Source organism: Heteronotia binoei, chromosome 1, assembly GCF_032191835.1.
Source record: "Heteronotia binoei isolate CCM8104 ecotype False Entrance Well chromosome 1, APGP_CSIRO_Hbin_v1, whole genome shotgun sequence".
In the NCBI taxonomy this organism is placed as follows: domain Eukaryota; kingdom Metazoa; phylum Chordata; class Lepidosauria; order Squamata; family Gekkonidae; genus Heteronotia; species Heteronotia binoei.
The window spans coordinates 184,317,520-184,337,486 of NC_083223.1; the positions used below are offsets into that span (position 1 = coordinate 184,317,520).

The 19,967-nt window shown below is 39.2% G+C and overlaps 1 protein-coding gene across 1 annotated transcript in view; it reads right to left on the reverse strand.

The window, feature by feature from the left end:
- Positions 1–15,790: 15,790 nt before the first annotated feature.
- The window catches only part of LRFN2 (leucine rich repeat and fibronectin type III domain containing 2), a 530,843-nt gene continuing 526,666 nt past the window's right edge, over positions 15,791–19,967 (reverse strand). Inside the window, exon 3 of the mRNA XM_060245075.1 lies at positions 15,791–17,204. Coding sequence (XP_060101058.1) covers positions 16,283–17,204 — 922 coding nt within the window. The 3' untranslated portion in view covers positions 15,791–16,282. The remainder of the gene's footprint in view (positions 17,205–19,967) is intronic.

A 19,967-nucleotide genomic window follows, 5' to 3' on the forward strand; every position in this document is an offset into this window, starting at 1 on the left:
AGGCTCTAATGAACAGTGAACAAATTGCATACACCCCATAGGCAGAAATACTGTTCACACAGGGATTTGGAAAACGGGGGGGGGGGGGGGGGGTTGTAGTTGGCACACACAGAGAATAAATGCACTCCTGTAGATTGAGATTGGTTAATACAATTATACATATATATTTTTAAAAAACATGGCTCAGGTTATTTTATAATTTAATTGCCCTGAATAATTCAAATGATTATAATTGAAATAATCAGTCACTGAAATCAACAGTGAGATTTAAACAGTGAACATGGGAAACACAATTCAGACCATTAAATTTATTGGCCCTGCTGAGGTTTAGAGTCTTCTTAGACTTGCATGAACCTTCCCTGCTTGTCAAACTATCTGTCCAGGGAGGCTGCTTGGCAGCTTGAAACAGTCCTTTGGGTAGCTAGTGGAAAACCGTTGGGTTTTTGTATTGTGAAGTAGCTGCTCATGTGATTTCACTAGTTCTATGTAGCATTGTACACTATTTTCACTCTGTTTACATTTCAGTTTAATTTTAAATATTTATTATTTTCTTTATTTTCATTTTCATCAAATACTCTAATGCAACAAGAATCTGAACTAGATCATGCACCACAGTGGTGCAAACACACTCCAGACAGATTACTTGGATAATAATTCAGAACCAGGTTGTAATGAACAAACAGTTCAGCAGCAGCTCTGAGCTTTCTTCAAGCCAAATATTCTAGGGTGTTATGTCAAATCACAGATAACCTGGAAAAGATTCCCCCCCCACCCCATGTGGCTAAATGTCAATGCGCTTAAACATTTTCCCCCTTTTTCATCCACACCAGCTAAAAAGTGACTGCAACTAACCACTTTCCCCATGTAGAACATAATTTAGAAAGATTGAGTGTCAAGATTCTGGTTATCATATTTCTGCCAACAAACTGCCCTGTTCTGCAGCATTTGTCTAGTCAGTGTATGCCTAGGACCAGAACATTTTCATGGAACATAATAGACCAGAAACACTATTATAGAAGAATGACTTTGCAAAAGTTTAATATGTTAGGTTTTGTATATAACTTTGCTCTGACATGTATGAAATATTCCATTGATAAAAGTGTGTGTCTAAGGTTGCCAAGAAGGTAAGAAATTTCCTCTGTCTGATTTTCTTCTTTTTCACATGAAAAGGCAGTAACTTGATTTGGACATAACAAGAAATCATGGTTTGATTATGATTAATTGTGACACCAGGATTTGGGCTTACTGATGAGCACTGGTTTAAAACCAGATTAGCCTCAGCAAATGCTGATTTCCCCACCCTCATTCTGGATTCATATCTAGATACATAAATCTGTGTCTTGGAAATGTACAAGAATGACACTGGGGAACAAGCTGGGAAGTCTGTGATTGTATATTGTATGAAAACAATATGGATCTGAAGGTGTCATTGGGTGCATTCACATTACACACAGGATAATGTTTTGCAACTGGATTTTTACTGCGTAATAGCAAAAATCCAGTTGCAAAATGCATTATCCCATGTAGCATGAATGTACCCCTTCTGTCTGCACAATGGCAGCTCCTCTGACAGAGTAATTTTTACATCTGTGAAGAAGCAAGGGAGATTTTATTTCATATTTCCCTCCTTTCCTTTTCAAACTCCCATTTTGCCTCCAGCACTGTTTCTGCAGATCTACTGACCCACAGGAGCACAACTTCGGAGGGCATGGAAGACTGCAGGAGGAACAGGAGAGGCAGGGCTGTTGCTCATGCTGTTGAGAAGCCAAGCCATAATTTAGACTGTAATTAATAAGCCACAAATTCTTATTTAATCTATTGTCTGGTATTTGAACAATCGAACTAACTATAGTTAGTTTAATTGTTTCACATTGTTAGTGCAAGCATATGAAGTGCTTCTCCCATCTAAGCCCATTGATTTCAGTGGGTTTAAACTCAAGTAACTCTTTTAGGATCGCACTGTAGGTGCAAATTAGACAAAGGTGGTTGATGTAGCGCATCCTTTTTCTAGTTTTTCTATTTTTTTTAATGAGACACACAACTGGTGACTTGACTGCTGGAGTAGTACTGTCCTGCTTGATAAGAAAATATTCTGATACTGATCAGACTGTTAATAAATTATAAATCGATAATTTTTAAAGTACATTAACCTCAGTGGAGAAAAATCATTTATTTTTGCAAAATGAATTGTTTGATGGAGCCATTCCCAAAGCAGAGCTGGGGAATGCATTTAGGGGGAAAAAAGAAAAGAAAACAGAATTGCGTATGAATAATTTAGGTAAGTGCAGTTAACCCAAAAAGAATAAAGAACTAAATTTAGAAAGTGTTTAGAAGAAAGTGAGTATTAGAGATAGATTCCTCAAGAGTTAAGAATTCAGTTTAAATGTGTGCATCTAATGGTAGCCTTCTCCTAAATGAATAACTACCACAGCTAAAATTATGTAAATGGCACATTATACAATCATTGTTGACATGTTGGTATTCTCTGTGTCCATTTATGACTATAGAACGATAGGTTGATATAACAGAATTTCAATTTGCTGGCGATAAGAAGCTTGCATTTTCCCATGAGAACATATCATTACCAGTTAATATCAAAAAAGAGTAGCTGATTATCCAAAATATAACAAGTGAAGGTAGTCAAACATCTGAGCACTGAGGCTACATAGGTATCCTTTTCAACATGACCCTGTATGCTATGCTAGGTCACTAAAGCCACAATTCACAATGGTGAGAGGAAGAGCAAGACTGGAGCTATAGGAAATTACTTTTGCCTGAGTTGAAGTGGGATGTGATATACTGTTACAGATTATTCTGAAGGGGATGCTTCCAGGTATATTATTGTTCATAATTTACAAGAGCATGTATGCTTAATGCAACGTAGCCAGTATGTGCTCAGGGTTATCCTTCATGTTATCCTCACAACAATCCTGTGAGGTAGACTAGCTGAGAGAGAAAAAGACTGGCTCAAGGTTACCCAGTGTCTTCCAGCTCAAGTCTAACTCTCTAAGGATTCCAGCATACTGGGTCTCAGTAGTTTTAGCTGATGACTTGATTACTTGCAGATATACAAGTATGCTGAAGTATTTTTGTATTATTAACACATTCCATTTTCTTCATAAAGCATCTTCCTCTCTCTCTCTCTAATTCCCCTATGGTGGTGGCCAAGTGGAGTTCCCCCATTGGCTTACAGGTACATTCCATGCACTTGACTAATAATTGGCCCCATCATGGCTCACTCAGCATCTCTGGTCTCATATTGGCTGACTCCCCTGTCCCTTCCTACTGCAGACCAGGAATGTTGAATAAACTGCCAAAACAGTCTTGCCTCAGAGACAAACACATCTTCAATGTTTCTCTGTCTCCTCTCTGTCAACCAGCCTCAGAAAAGGTGTTGCAGCTGCTGCCGCTCCACTGCAGCCTCACAAAAGGTGTCGCAGCTGCTGCCAGCAACAGACCTCTGCAGCCTCATCAACAGCCCATGGAGACAGTCTCCCAGCACATGCAGCCTCTGAAAGCTGCTGAAATAGCCGGGGAGCTGTCACTGCCGCATTAATGCAATTAGGCAGCAAGGCCTGGCCCCACCTGGAGCATTTCCTCAGAGACCATGACTGCCACTTCTTTCCTGTCACTTCCTCCCTCCCTCCTCTCCTCAGCCTCACCCCAAGATATATGAGGATTGGGCCACTTGGGAAGCTTCAATTCACAGGCTGCTGCTAGGCCACCAAGGTTGTCACCAAGATTGTCAGTAAAGGGAGCTCAATTATTCTTCTGATTGGCATGACTTAACTAGGCCTGTCTGCTTGTTCCTGTTCAGCAGCACCTACCTATGTCAGTCAGTATGACTTAGCAGTTGCCAACACGAAGATTTGAGGAGATTTGAGGGGTGGAGCCTGGAGAGGGCAGGAGTTTGAGGAGGGTTGGGACCTCAGACAGGTACAATGCCATAGACTCCACTCTCCAAACCAGCCATTTCCTCCTGAGGAGGAATCTCCAGGTGAGGTGTCATGAGCTCCGATGAGGAGGAACTGGAAGGGTTGTCAGACCTGGAAGAGTTGCCAGCCAGTTCCTCAGCTGAACAAACAGCAGCTGGCCCATCAATCACTCTCCAGGCACCAGTGTCAGCTGTTGACGATCAATCTCCTCCAAGCTCTTCTCCTCCCATCTCAAGAGTTCGAAAGAACTTTCAGAGCGAAGACATGAGGCACACTGATGCTTCAGATCTCTAGCAGAGTCACTGCCACCCAGGGAGCAGGCTGATTGAGACTCCCATATAGCTCCCACCCAGGACCTGGTAACCTTGTGGAAGCAACAAGTCTATTCTCTGGCTTGCATCCACGCTCCTTCCTGATCCTGATCTGTTTGAGTTCCTTGGCACCCTGACCCTTTGGCTTTTGGACACTGATGTCTGATTCTGGTTTGTGATTCTGCATTGGTGACCTGGCTCCTGCTTGACTTCCTGGACTTTGACCTTGGACTGACTTTGGACTCCTGCCTGCCTGCACCCTGAGAACGTGACATGAGAAGATCACTCAAAATTAACAACTGCTCTCCACATGGCAGAAATCAGCCCCCCTTGAGGTGGAAGGGGAGAGTGAATGCCTTCATTTGAGTGAGTGGAAAGACAGCAAGGGGGGCATTCACCCACAGCCTCTTTCTAGAGCTCATTGTATTTTTCTCCTAAATGGGTCTTATTCCTAGTAAAATATATATTGCACAAATGGCCCTGTAATGCAAAGAAGTATAACACCATCCTTGAGAGATAAAACAGTTCAAATATTGCAACATTGCTTATTTATCAAAAGTGGGATAAATTCGGCCCTGGATTCCCAATAACTTCAGGATTGGCTGTGAGTTTAGAAAGACAGGCATTCAAACAACTTTTGATTCAATACCAAGCACTATTTTGACTTTATGCTTCTGGTTCACAACCAAATTGCTATGAAGAAAAAAGATGGTCCTTTTTTTAAAAAAAAAATCCTTCTGCTTTTATTGCTTTGAATAAGAGAAATACTCTTTTCTCTACTTACATCAAAAAGGGACCATGACTCCCTGAATTCGAACTGCTTCATACATATTTGTAATCTCCTTCCTTCCTTCCTTCCTTCCTTCCTTCCTTCCTTCCTTCCTTCCTTCCTTCCTTCCTTCCTTCTTGGGGACAGTTGCATTTGATGACTTTGAGGTTGATTATGTGACTGAACTCTGAAAAAAGTGTTGAAATTTATATGGATGCTCTGTGATCTTAGACTGTGATGTACCAGTCACATGTGCAAGTCATCACATGATACTGCAGAGAATAATAGTACTATCGTAACACTTCACAAATGTTGAATTGACTTCAAGGATGAAGCAGCTCCCAAGACTATAAATTATTTGGACAACTACCTATAGCTAAAAGGTATATGACATCAGGGGTCTATAACTGGACTCCTCATTACCTCCATGTGTAATTTATCTCCAAAAAGCAGTTGTGGAGTGATATGCTGTTTCCCTAGTTGAGAGTCTTCCCATCTCAACCCAACCAAGCAGTATAGAAAAAAATATATATAGATATAGGATATAGAAAAAAAATATGCAGATGATGTTATATTGATTTTACAGAATCCATTGGAATCTATTGATGAAGTTTTAAAGGAGTTAAAAGAGTATGGTCAAGTGGCAGGCCTGAAAGTAAATAAGCAAAAATCTAAAATGTTAACAAAAGATATGACAGACTTGATGATGAAACAGTTAGTAGAAAAGGCTGGTTTTCAATGTGAAAAGAAGATTAGGTATTTGGGAATACTTTTAACTAATAAATGTAGTACTATTTATGAAAATAACTATTTGAGGCTGTTAAAGGAGATAGAAATAACTTTTAAAAAGTGGGGTAACCTGCAGTTGTCATTTATGGGTCATATTGCAGTATAAAAATGGTTATTCTCCCAAAACTTATGTTTCTATTTCAGACTATAAATATAGTGTTAAGGAAAGATTTTTTTGCAAGATTAAACAAAATAAATATGTTTTTTATATGGCAGGGCAGGAAACCCAGGATAAAATGTAAAATTTTGTGGGACAAAAAGAAAAATGGGAGACTGGGCCTGCCAGACTGGGAAACATTATATGGCTAATGCTTTGGTTTGGTTAAGTGAATGGGTGAGATTGGAGAACAAAAGAATCTAGCAATAGAAGGACATGATCTCAAAGCAGGATGGCATGCAAATATGTGGTATATTAGCAATAGGCATAAGTATTTTAGTAATCATTTGGTACATAAGTCATTGTTGGATTGCTGGGAAAAAGTAAAAAAGAAAATATATAATAAGACCCCAAGATGGCTTTCTCCCAACAAAGCATCTATACAACCACAATTGTTTACAATGTCAAAGATTGTGAGATATCAAAACTTATTAAATGAAGATGATACTTTAAAAACGGCTGAGAAGTTAGGGAACCAAGGCATAAAAATGGATTGGTGGTTAACAATGCAGATTAATGCAAAATTTATCAAAGACAAGCTATTGGTTTTAATAAAGGAAACTTTGATTTTGACAAATTGTTAATGAGTAAGGAGGATAAACTAATAAAAAAGTTTTATAATTATCTTATGCAACGGAAACTGGAGGATGAGATGAAAGAAGTAATGATAAAATGGTCACAAAATCTGGGGAAAAATATAGACAGAGCAATGGGCACAATTATGGCAGATCAACTGTAAGATCACAAAGGCGGTAAATTTTAGAGAAAATCTATTTAAGATGTTTCATAGGTGGTACATCACACCAGTTCAGTTAGCTAAAATATATCCAGGATTATCGCCAAATTGTTTGAAATGTGGTGAAAAAATTGGCATGATCTATCATTTATGGTGGACATGCAAAAGGGCAAAAAAAATATTGGATCAAAGTCTTTGAATTCCTTCAAGGAATGCTGAAAACGGTAATTCAGTTGAAGCCTGAAATTGTACTACTAAGTCTGGTTAAGAAAGATGTGGTTAAGGAAAATGTTCATTTGATAATACACGTTCTCACCGCCGCGAGAATGTTATATGCAAAATATTGGAGATTAGACAAAACTCCAAATATGGAAGAATTAATAGATAAGGTTTTACAAGCTGCAGAAGCAGATAAACTCACGGCAATAGTTAATGGGAAATCCAAAAAATTGGCAAATCAAAGATGGGAGAAATTATATGATTGGATACAAAATAGAGGACTAATAGAGGATGAATATAAGAAAAAGGAATGGATGGATTATATTAAGCATTGTAGGAATTTAGGAAACAATCTACCTTTGCTCTCTGTTTTAATAATTTTGTGGATTTGGTATTTTATTGTTTTTATTTATTTGTAACTGGATTATGAAACAGGAAACAATAACAGGATGTATGGCATACAGATGTAATGTAATGTATCTGAGGAATTTATAATCAATAAATTATTATTTTTTCCCCCAAAAAAAGAAAAGAAAAAAATAGACAAGTACAGCACTTGTGTGACAGAATACTTGCCTTTTTCTACCTACTGGATCAGGAGGCAGCTGTGAATGAGACATGTCAATCAGGGAAATGGCATGGGGGAAAGAGCAAAAAAAAAAATCTCTCCTTGCCATCGCAACACTCATAGCAGCTGCTTAATCAAATGTCAGAGATCTAATTATGGTCATACATAATTTGTCACCTCTTCTAAAATGTATAGTACACTGGTTGTAGTTACTAAGTATAAGAAAATGCAGGGTGACTAGAACAGGGCTTCTGTACCTTTAATAACTGTGGAGAAGAAGCAATTTCAACTGCACAGTTTTTCTTCCTTGGAATCAGGTCACTTTGCATGTGCCTCAAGTCATTAATCCATATATTCTATGGACAATGAAAACAGTCTGGAGCACCTGAAACAGCAGGAATTGGAAGAAAGTAGTTTCCATTGCAAGGAAAATTTAATCAATGAGTTCAGCATCTGTAGTGAACAGGAGCAGGGTTTTCTTTTAAAAAAAAGGGGAGGGGGAGAAAGGAATGTCCTTTGGCACACACATTACTTAACCTTTCAAAACTAATTAGATACAAATTAATTATAAACTCCATAAATTTACCCCCCCCCCATGCCAGCTTCCTTGTAAATTGATCCTGCCACAAGCTTCTGAACTAACTAAATTGAACACATATAATGAATCATTGTATTGACCCCTACGGTTCAGTATAGTCTATGGTTGAGTCTAAGTGGGAAGGGCATTTCACAAAAATCTTCGGTGGTGGCAAACACTCTCTTCTCCATCAACAGTTTTTATGGGCTGATGTGAAAAGGTTGCACAAATATGTAACCTCTCCCTCCCAAAAAATCTTCATTAGCTAGAAGACCATGTGACCAATATAGGAAGCACTGTCCCTATCCATAAAAAGGTGATCTAATGGATCCAAATAATTATTGGCCTATAAGTTTGTTATCAGTGGTGGGTAAACTATAAGCTTCCTTGCTCTATAAGATGCTACTTCTGTGCATTGAGGATTAAGTCATACTGGGTCAAGAGCAAGCTGGATTCCATAGTGGAGTTAGTGCAGTTGACCATATACATACTCAAAAGATGGAATGTTAGCTGTTGCCTATATGGATCTCAGAGCAGCTTTTGATGCAGTATCTAGGCAAAGATTATGGGACAAACTGAATTAATCATCTATTGATAAATATCTATATGATCAGCCAAGGTGAGATCTGGTCCATCTGGTGAACTGACCAGGGCTATTCCACTGAGTGATTAACTCAGCAAGGATATATCAATTGCTATTATATCTCAGAGATTTAAATTCTCATCTTTCTGGAGATAGATTTCATTCAGCTTGCCTAGCTCATGTTATATTACCCTATCTCTTATATGCATGCAGACAATATGGCTCTTCTGTCAAGATCTGTGGTCAGCCTACGTAAGCTTGTATGTTCCTTTTTGGAATATTGTTCCAGTAAGGGCTTAGTTATTAATGCTAGTCAAAGGTTCTTCTTTTCAGTAAAGAACAAAAGATAAATAAGTACAAGTGGTCAGTAGCAGGCTATTTCATGGAGCAAGTGGAACATTTCAGATATCTTAGAATTACTTTTTATACAAGCCTTCCTTGGAAGGTGCACTTGTACTCTGTTTCAAGAGTTGCTATGAATACTGGGAAGGCCATCTCAAGATTTTATTACTCCTCTGATGGCCAATAGGTTCCTGTGGCAGTTAAAAGTATTTAAAACTAAAGTCACTGGGCATATGCTATATGGTGCATGGTTTGGATCAGAGCAGAAACAGACAACATTTATAGACCACTATTAAGATTCCTATATAATATTTTGGGAATCCCTCTATGTGTGTCAGGAACAGTTCTGAGAGCCTAAGCTAGGGAGATGTATTTTGAAACAAAAGCATGGGGCAGAGTATTCAATCTAAAAATTAGGATCCTAAAATCAAATCCAGAATTAATCCTCCTGGGACTAGTCAAACTGGACCATTACACAAGTGACTGGGACAGATTACTGCGTCATGAATTCTCATGTTTGGGCATTACTCATGATGTGGCAGAAACAATGAGTAAACAAGAATTGACCCAATTAATTAGAAGACATAGGAGAGACTTTGATTATGAGAGTACATTGATTCGAGCACACAGTGTGTATTCATCTTTCTCAGTAGGCATTCTCTCTCCAGCAAAAATGACAAACTATCTATCTGAGCTAACTCTTCCAAAGAGCATGCTTATGCCCTACCGTCAGAAGTGATTGTTAAGAAGATTCAATGGAATTCCATATTCAGATAGACTCTGTAATTGTAGCAACAACAGAATAGATTCTGTGGATAATATTTTTTACTGCCTTAAATTTTCAGATCAAAGAGCTGAATTGATTTCTCCATTTTTAAATCAGGACTTTGTCTTTTCAGATGCTAAATCGTTATGGTTACTCAGAGATAAAGATAAAACAAACTACTTTGTATGTGGTGAAATTTCTGGAAGTTGTTAAGTTACATGATAATTTTTGTAGTAACTTTTAAGGTCTCCTTTTTTGGGTGTGTGTGTGTGAAGGTTTGATATTTATGACTCTGGATGTGAAAATAGCAATTAAGATGTAAGAAGTAAGGAAGGAAGCACAGTTCTACTAGGGTTGCCAGCCTCTAGGTGGGGCCTGCAGATCTCCCACTTTTACAATTGATCTCCAGGTGAAAGAGATCAGCCCCCCTGGACAAAATGACTACTTTGAAGGGCATTGTACCATGCTGAGGCCCCTCCCCTCCTCTCCTCAAACCCCACCTTCTCCTGGTTCCACCCCCAAAGTCTCCTGGTATTTTTCAACACAGACCTGGCAATCCTACTGTCCTCATTTCAAATGGGCTTCTTTCACCTATCCACATTAAAATCAGCAGTTCTGAGTGGCTGTGTAACATCATGACATCATATTGTGCAGGAGACAATGATTTGAAGACTCTCTCTCATCATCCCAAAAGTATCATTATGACCTCAACCAGACATATGATCTTTCATCACATAAATGCAGTTTTTGCATGCATAGGACTTTCTTTGGCATTTAGCAAAGATTGCTTTCATCCTCTCTCATAGAAAGATTGCAAGCAGTGCTCCATGGTCCTCTGATGAATGGGAAATCTATGTGCTCCTTCCATATCTCCATCCAGATCTCCTCTTCTGCCAGCTTCAACAATTAGATGGGAAGGAATGGGAAAAGATATAGGGAAACTACACAGACTTCCCATTATCCATGATGCCAGCATGCACACTGAACCAAGGAGTGTAAAAAGAAACACAGTTCTATGAAGCCATACCATCTGCAAGCATGTGCAGAATCAATGAGGGGGAAATTACAGCCTAGTAAGTAATTCAGTTATGTCTTCTAGATTTGCATTATGAAAAATAACCATTTTCCCCTCTGTAACAGAAAGAAATATGTTGGCTCTTTGTTGTTGTATACTCAGTAAGTATACTTCTGATATTTTTAATTAACTTTGTGGTTGAATGAGAAGCACTCCAGCTGCCAAGATGAAAAGAAACTTGTCAATACAATTAAATAAAAATAAACTAACTACTAGAAATGATAGTGGAAGTGGGAAATGCTAAACAAAAATCTTTAAGTGCTTTCATTGAATTTAATTAAAACAAGGTATAATTAACTAGCAAAGCAATGCTGTCATCTGGACATTTGCACAATGTAGAAATTAAGCTCTCATTTGAATGAAGATGGATGCATCTAGTAAAGCTACTAAATTGGTTCTAAACATTTTGGGTTCCTCAGACATTTGTATTGTTAGAACAACATTCATTTCAATGGAAGCAACAATATGCAAGCTTCAATCCACAAATATCTGTGGGGAAAGCATGCATTGGCTTCAATGTACTTGTGATCAAGTGCACAAGATACCCTGGTGGTACAGATGAATGTGATGGTGAGAGGCAGGAAAAAAATTATTACCCATTTCTGGCTGCACTCTGATGTGCACATGGATTTCCTGAATAACCAAATTCTGTTTGTGTTCAGTTTCTCTACCCCTTTGCACATGCACTGAATGGGGGAAGCCATAACAGAAATGGGAGCTTTGTGATGCTTTGGAGTCTCTGCATGATTTAATTTCTGATGCTCCCTTCACCCCATTTTCCCATGGCAAATGGAAGTTGAGAGGTATGATACAGCCTTAACATCGCTGTGACTGAGCATATGCAGCAGCACCCAGAGCTGCTAAGAATGATGGATAATGCAATCCTTTGTGCTTCTGCATACCAGTATATATTACTATAGTAGCAATTGTGACCATGGGGACAAGACGAAACAGGTCTACACAGTAGTAAGCCCATGTTATTCAGTAGTTCTTACACCCAGGAAAGTGCCCTTAAGATCACAGTCAATGAAATAGATACCCCAAAGTTTTCCTGTGGGTTTTTGCTTGTAGAGAACAATGTTCTTACCTTACCCCTCCTGTGGCAACTTACAATAACCTCTGAAATCTTGTTCTTGAGAAGTAGAAGACCCTCAGGTCCATGACTATAGATCCATGACTCTCGCAGCAGCTGCCCTTTCAAGGACGTCTGCCAGACCCAAGGCCATTCCAGCAGGTGCAAGTGGAGGAGTGGGGAATCAAAACCAGTTCTCCAAGAATACAGAGCATCACTGCCCCATGAGTGGGGCATTAGTCCGTAAGTGGGAATCCTGCCACTCAAAGGAAAACTCTAGGGGATCTAATGCTACATCTCCTTGTATAGTCTTATGCGTCAGTTACACTCTTGAGACAGAAATTTCCTGGTAGGAACCTTTGCTAGGGCTGTCCTAGCAGACCTACTAGGGTGAATTTAAAGACTGCATTTGCTTTCTGCATTCAGGAAGGCATGTACGATTCCTTTATTTCAAAGGGCATCTAGAGGAGGACAAACTGTTTTGGCAGATTTACAGTGCCCTCCTTAGTCCAATCTCACCCTTCTAAACACATTAACTTAAATGCCCTTAAAGTGTAGTCCTGTTCACATGTTATAGTAAACAGACATACACTCTACCTGTACATGTGTACATCTGTTTGGAAGAAGGAACCAACAGGTGTTCACCTTATAAATGAAACTGGGGATCAGTACCTGGGTACATGTGGGGTTTAAATAATACACTGAGCTGTACATGTGTTGAATGTAACCCGCCCTGTGTTTGCTTTGGGGGGAAGAGCGGGATATAATAACAATAACAATAAGAATTGCTCAGCATACACATAAACAAAAATCCAGTGTGCACAAACTGTACATGCATTTACTGTAACTTTTGAATAGGACAGATGTAACTCTTCTTAGAAAGACATTGTTTTGCTAGTTGCCTTGAGTCTGTGGAGATATGGCAAGATTTACCTATTTTGAATAATTAAATAAATTCAGGACTTAGTGGAAGCACTACTGACATGCTTGGTATGAGCCTTCTTAGACCTGCATGTTACAAAAAGGAGATAAATGGGAGAGCTCATATTGGCTGTGTGTGTATGCATTAATGGATCTAATTGGATTAAGTCTATACTCCAAGGTATTTTTGTCCAGTTCTAACTGCATCTTGAGAATGGGTCTTATTTTTAAAATTATTATTATTTATTGCATTTGATTAAGCACCCTATCCTGCCTTATGCCAGACTCTGGGCGATGTTCAACATGTATTATAAAACAGCGCACAAGTTAAAAACTAACATGATTTCAATTTAAAAATGATTTACAATTTAAAAATGATTTACAATTTACAAAGCATCTGGGGGTGGTGGAAAATGGAAGGTGCCAGCCAGGCGGCAAACCATCACTGTCTTCAGCAAAAAGCCTGGCAGAACATCTCTTACAGGCCCTTTGGGATTGCATAGGATCCCACAGGGCCCTGATGTTATCTGGTAGAGTTCCACCAGATCAGACTTCCTTAGGGCCAGGGATCACCAGAAAATTGTTACTATTACAGCATAATGCTCTTCCAGGGACATAATGGAGGAGATGGTTCTGCAGATACGTTGGTCCCTGATCACTCAAGGCCTTAAAGGTCAAAACCAGAACCTTGAATCTGACTTGGTATTCCACTGGAAGCCAGCATAACTGGTGCAGCACCAGTTGGATATGTGCCATCTGTGGTGTTTCCATCAGGACTCATGCTGCCACATTCTGGACTCATTGGAGCTTCCAGGTCAGTCTCAAAGGTAGGCCCGGCTGAATTCAATCCCCTGTATTTCAGATTCTGCCTCATGGGTTGGATCCTATGAATCAGTTCTGCTGATAGCAGCTTTTGCAACTAGCAGGAGACTTCTGCTGACATGAGGTTTTATGAGCATGTCAGAGGAAATTCCCTTGGGCTGGGGAAAGTGCCACCATTAATAATATAGATTCATGACATCCAATCTCATCACTGTTAATAACACACAATAATATACGTTTGGGGAGAAGATCCTTAAGAACAACAAGAGTGGAAAAGCTAATTCAGTGACCCTGAATATTTTTGAGCAGGTATACATTGGGAGAATTTCATGATAGCTAAAAGCACTAACACACACCCTAACATAAAGGATCCTTACTCTGATGGAGAAACCATTACATATAAATTAAATGTGCTAATTCTGTTAAAGTACATATTAATATCATAATGTGAACATGGGGTATTCTAGCCAATTGATACAACTTGAAAGCATTATTTTTGTCATCCAGAGAATTTCTCCTTGAAACCTGTTGACTGGACCGAGAATATCTGCCACCTTGTATATATTGCCAATTATGCTAAGGGTCCTCAATTGATGGGGAAGCCATTACCCCTTGTGGAATGAGAAGCTGTCTTCCCCACCAATTGGTTTTCATCACTTACCCAGTGTTTCAGATTTCATAGCTCAAGATTTCAGCTAGGACTGAGGCAATTAATGACAGAGAGGCAAACTAGCTGGCAAGTAATGCATGGCAGTTTGGGTAGAGATGATGGGAATTCCAAGAATGTCCCATGATTAGTTAATATAATCAACCTGTTTGTGATTTGTAATAACTTCATCAGGGGATAGAAAGTACCACCTCTTTTGATCCACCTTGAAATAATGTACAAATAGAGGATTTTTTAAAAACAAGACATATTATTGGTCAAAAACAAAGCATTAAAATAAATGAAAGAAAGAAAATTCATTTTGCCAGTAAGGTTTTTTTTACTGTACATTTTGTAGCAAAAGAGGGAGGGGGAAGAAAAAGAAAAAAAATTGATCACAGGATGTCATTTTCTAAAACTCCAAATAGGAAACATGACAAATAACAAGATCAAGTACACAGTCATGTCACAATATATCTCCGAGCTTTTCTCTTTAAAAAAATACATAGCGATTTTCTGTGTGTGTCTTTCTTCTGTGCCTTATAATTTTTTCTCTGCATATTCCTGAAAAATAATAAATAACAATGTGCAATTTTGGAAAGGGGCTCTCAGGAGGCAGATCCTTAGAAATAAATAAATACAGAAAATGAATTAGATGCAGCCTCTCACTGCTCTAAAAGCTGCAAATTCACAGTCAAGTCATGATGTAGTGGCTGGGGGGGGGGAGTGTGAGAGAATGCACATCTACCACCATTCCACGTATTGTGGTAATGATCTTGTACATGACTTTGTCTATCCATTCCAAACCTTAATAAATGGTCTGTATTTGCAGATATCTTGGCAAGTGAAAAGGGCAGGGAACCTGGTGAGGGGCAAAGGGATGAGAAGTCATAAAAATTACCTGGAATGTTAGGTGTTAGGTTCTGTATCTTGTTTTCCGTGGCTCATTAGGAATAATCCCACCAACAAACATTCAGTTGTATGACATGCCTGGAAATCTTAGATTTCATGACCTTATTTCGACCCATATGATTACATTTCATTTTGTGGTATCAAATGAACATGACTCATTTTGTCACAAATAGATATTTTTAAAAAAATAAAATAAAATTGGGTTTCTCCCTCCCACCCCATCTCAAACATCAAACATATACTTTATACCAATATCTTTTGTAGTCTGCCTTGCACATTGACAAACAAGAAACCATGAAGGCAAATGGAAGGGGGAGGAGGATTTTTTTTAAAATAAAATAACCTCTAGATTCTCCTGGATTGGAAGATCATAGGAGAGTTGTGCAGACAATTGGTCTTTTTAATATCCTGTTTTGTTAAAATATTTGGTGAAGAAAATAAAAAGAGCAACAAAAGGGGAAAATACCATTTTTTTATTCCAGGGAGAAAAAAATTGTCGGCCAAACAATGGCAAGAAGATCTCTGCATGTTCAGACATCCCTAAGAAATTAAACTGAGGTGTTTTGCTCGTCTTCTTTATCCCTCAGATGTTGTCTTTTTGTAGGTCCAGGGCAACTGTAGTGGCAGCTGGGGCTATCCTCTTGCCAGTCTTATATCCACTGGAGCGGTCTTCTCAGACAATGAGAAAATGAAGAGGGAGAGAATTACCCTCTGAATTAAATATGTGTTGCTTAACCTGCTTTCATCCTTATTACATCTTGGTTGAATGTTCATTTGGAGGTTGGGAGCTTTTTGGAAAGCACTGAATGCTATCAATGAATTCCTCAAGACATTCACATATGGTGTAATGAATGTGTTGGGGGCATTTCATCTACTCCACACACACACACACACACACCCCTTCCTATTAAAATTCCATGACTTCTCATATCCCACTTTATTTTTGTAAAATCTTTAATACTGACTGACCAAAATTCAGCTATGTGTTTCCCCCCCTTTCCCTTCATATTTATGGCCTTTTTAACATTACAGATTTTGTTGTGCTGGGAAGGGCTAAGAATGGAACAGAGGGAAACTCTTATTTATACTGTGCTTTCCATTACCCACTCTGAGCTCCCATAAGTCCCCTTTGCCCCTGTTAGGTCACTGTCATCATATTGCAAAAGCATGCCATTTACTGAGAGACTGCGCTTTGTCCAAATGTTTGTGATCTTTTTGGGGTAATTGCAACACTGAGAGGTGGAAAAGTCCCCCATGTCAAAAGAATGGCTACGCTTAGTTTTACCCTCCAGTGGTAACATGAGGAGGCTACGAAATTTGGACTCCTGCTGGCCCAGCAGTGGCTCCTTGTCCGAGTGATGGGCCACTGTTAAAGTTCTGGAGTCTACTGTTTCCTCCTTTTTCTGACACTTCAGTTCCAGGGAGGCAAAAGCTCCCATTAGCCGATCAATGTTGTTGTGCTTTGGCCTTGATGGAGGCCTCCACTTGCTGGACAATGTGCCCTGCTCACTTTGGAGGCTGTAGCCATCACAGTCACGACTATTTACAGAGCTAGAAGAAGAAGAGATGCTGCTATGTGCAGATTCACAGTTAAATTCCATGAGCTCGTTCCTTACCACCACTTTAGGATTGACTTGGGGTAGGACCCCATTCTGGACAGGTTGGGATCCATTGGTTTGTGAGTAGACATTGCTGACATTAGCCATCTTCCCTGGGGCATTGTTGCAAACTTTGTACCGGACCATAAGTATAACAATGAAGACCAACAGAGTTGCCACAATAATCCCTCCTATTACTAGGATCATCGTCCCACCAAGGAACTGGCTGTGCATGGATTGGCACTGGGGATAATCCTCTTTGGTGTAGAACTGGGCACAACCCACAATGTTGGTAGCAGTGAGCGTTGTGGCGGTGTCATCCCACATGGCCAGAACACAAAGATCATAGCCAGTTCCAGAAACCAGGTTGTTCACCACAAAAGCCTTGTTTGTTGCAGGGATCATCCTTTAAGAAAAAGAAAACAGCATGAGCATGATCAAGAAAGAGAATCAGAGCAGTTGCAGAACTACAAGTGTTATTAAATTTTAGATTCTTAAAAAAACAAACAAACAGGAGAATGATACACTTAAAACAATTTTAGCTGCTTATCTCCATAGTAGAATGGGCATAATCCAAATGTGAGTTATTTTCAATTTGTTGATTGTATGCAAAGTTTGTGACAAGCCTTGGGATCATTTGCAGAGCCTTGATGCTTCAATTTACCCAACATCCCACTGAGCCATTAGTAAATTTGATTAGATAGAAAGTAATGATTTCAGCTTGGTTACTGAGAGGCTAAATGTACTCTTAACACATTCTGAATGCACTCCTAATGCATTTATCACTAAATGTTTACAAGCATACTTTAGCACAGCACCAAACTGATCAAAAGACACAAAAGAAATAAGTAAAACAAATCCTCAGTCCCTTTCTCTATAAATGCCCTAATTTATTTACTTATTTATTTAGATTTATATCCCGCCCATTTTACAAAGACTCAAGGTAGCTAACAACATAAAATAAACATAAAAAAATAAACAAAGACAACATTTGTAAACAATATTAAAACAATAAAACAATCAAATTATTAGATGTTAAAATATAGGACAGGCCCATTTAGCTTACCCCTTTGCAAATCCCTGCAAAGTTTTCATTACCTTGAAGCTCCCTTCAGATCTTTAAGCCAGCACATGGTCAAAAACATCTGCCTTCCCAGATGAGAGGTCTGCATCCTCTCATGGACGCTGCATTCCAGGAAAGGATAGCTCTTTCCTGTTACAATAAGTGGTTTTTTTAAATCATATCTGTTTCTCCACTCACTGACTAGGTCACACCAAGTCAAAGAGGCTTTTCCAGGGTGTCTCTAGAATTCTCCTTCCTGAAGACCCATCCAAGGCTTTGTTTCCTGCTTGGAGAAAGGGAAGGGCTTGACCTACCCATTTATCTCTCCTGCTAGATTCATTAGCATTTGTATGAAGGTGGGCTGCCTGGAAAGCAATTGCACTGACTCCTGTCCCACCCCCTTCTGCCTGGTCTCTGACCCTTTCAAACTTTTTCAGAGGGGGAAAAGCCTGCCCCTTTCAAATCTGCCAGGACAAAATACATTTCTTCAAAAAGATAAGATTGCAGTAAAAAAAAAAAAAGGGGGGGGGACATGATCTAACTGATTATAGTCCTTTGATGACTTGTTCATTTTATTACATATATTCCCTACCTTTCTCACCAATGGGAACCTAATGTAGCTTACATTTTTCTCCTCTCTTCTTGCAACAAGAATATTTTATCCTTGCAACACACTGTGAAGTAGGTTCTGCTGGAAGTGTGTGTCTGGCTTCCACAGTGGAGTAGGATTTGAATTTGAGTCTACGAGATCCTCATCCAATGCTGTGACCTCTATACCACATTGGCTGTTTGCCAGAGACATTGTCATATGTCAATGGCTCACGTGATACAGCCACAGCACATTTTGATATCTCTTGACACTACCCAGGGGTATTTTTGTAGGCAAACTCCAGCAGGAACTCATTTGCATATTAGGCCACACCCCTTGCTGCCACCATTGTTTCACACCGGGGTTTTATTGTAGAAAAAGCCCAGCAGGCACTCATTTGCATGTTAGGCCATGTCCCCTGACACCAAGCCAGCCGGAAATGCATTCCTGTTCGTTCCTGTTCAAAGAAAGCCCTGGCACTACTTAGAGATCATTTACAGCAATACCATATCAGCATTTGTAGAAGTAGCAAGATGCATAGATAGAATATAGAGGTTAGAATAAAGGCGCATTTTATAAGTATTTCTCTTTAGAGTTTGAGTCAGCTTGGAAAATGAAACCACATTCCATTCTTGCAAAGAGGCCTTTATGGCACTCAGGTCTCACCTCCGCAGACCTAGGGGAATTTAGGCCTAGAGGAGGAAGAGCCTGAGAAGACAGGGGTAGATGGCACACATTTTGATACATTTCAATAGAGAAAGAATAGGGGGGCTGTTGCGGCCATTCTGCGCAGACTCGGAGGAAGGCAGCCGCTTGTCTCTTCGCTCCTACTAACGCTAAGTTGTTTTAATCTTTTAACTTTTATCTTGCCTTGACAGAAGGAATTGTTTTTAAATAATCTTATCCTATCACCTCACTTTTGATATTTGGTGCCTCTGTTTTGTCTTTCCCAAGCTCTGGTTGTTTAATTAGTCAATAAGCCTCTGCTTTCGTTTTCCTAATCAGAAGCTGCTGCAGCTAACGACCTACAGCTGAAGTTTTATAAAGTTTTATAAAGTTTTACATAGTCTTAGCCTGTCTCTCAAAGACAGGGTTTTGTTTTTTTTTTTGTTTTTTTTTTTTTTTAGAATCTTTTAATTTGAACTGAAGGTTGAAATTAAGTCAACTCCTGCAAAGCAACAAGGCGGAGTGCAGTCGGCTACAGAGTTGGCTCTGACAAATTTGGCTTTTAAAGATATTTTACGATATTCTTAGCAGATGTTGTGGCTTTTATCTGTAAGTTTTAAGACATTAGTTGTTTGGTATTTGTTTTATTTATTTATTTTTTTATTCATTTTTATCAGGACAGGGCTAATTGCCACCCAACAGAACCCTCTTAATGGCATCAGGCAAGCGGCCAAGAGAAGTGGAGGAGGAATCTGCTTCTTTGCCACTTTGCAAACAGTTCAGGATAGAGGACTTTTTTACCTTAAACAATAAGTCCAAATCTGCTCTGCCGTCATTTGCTATTGAAACAT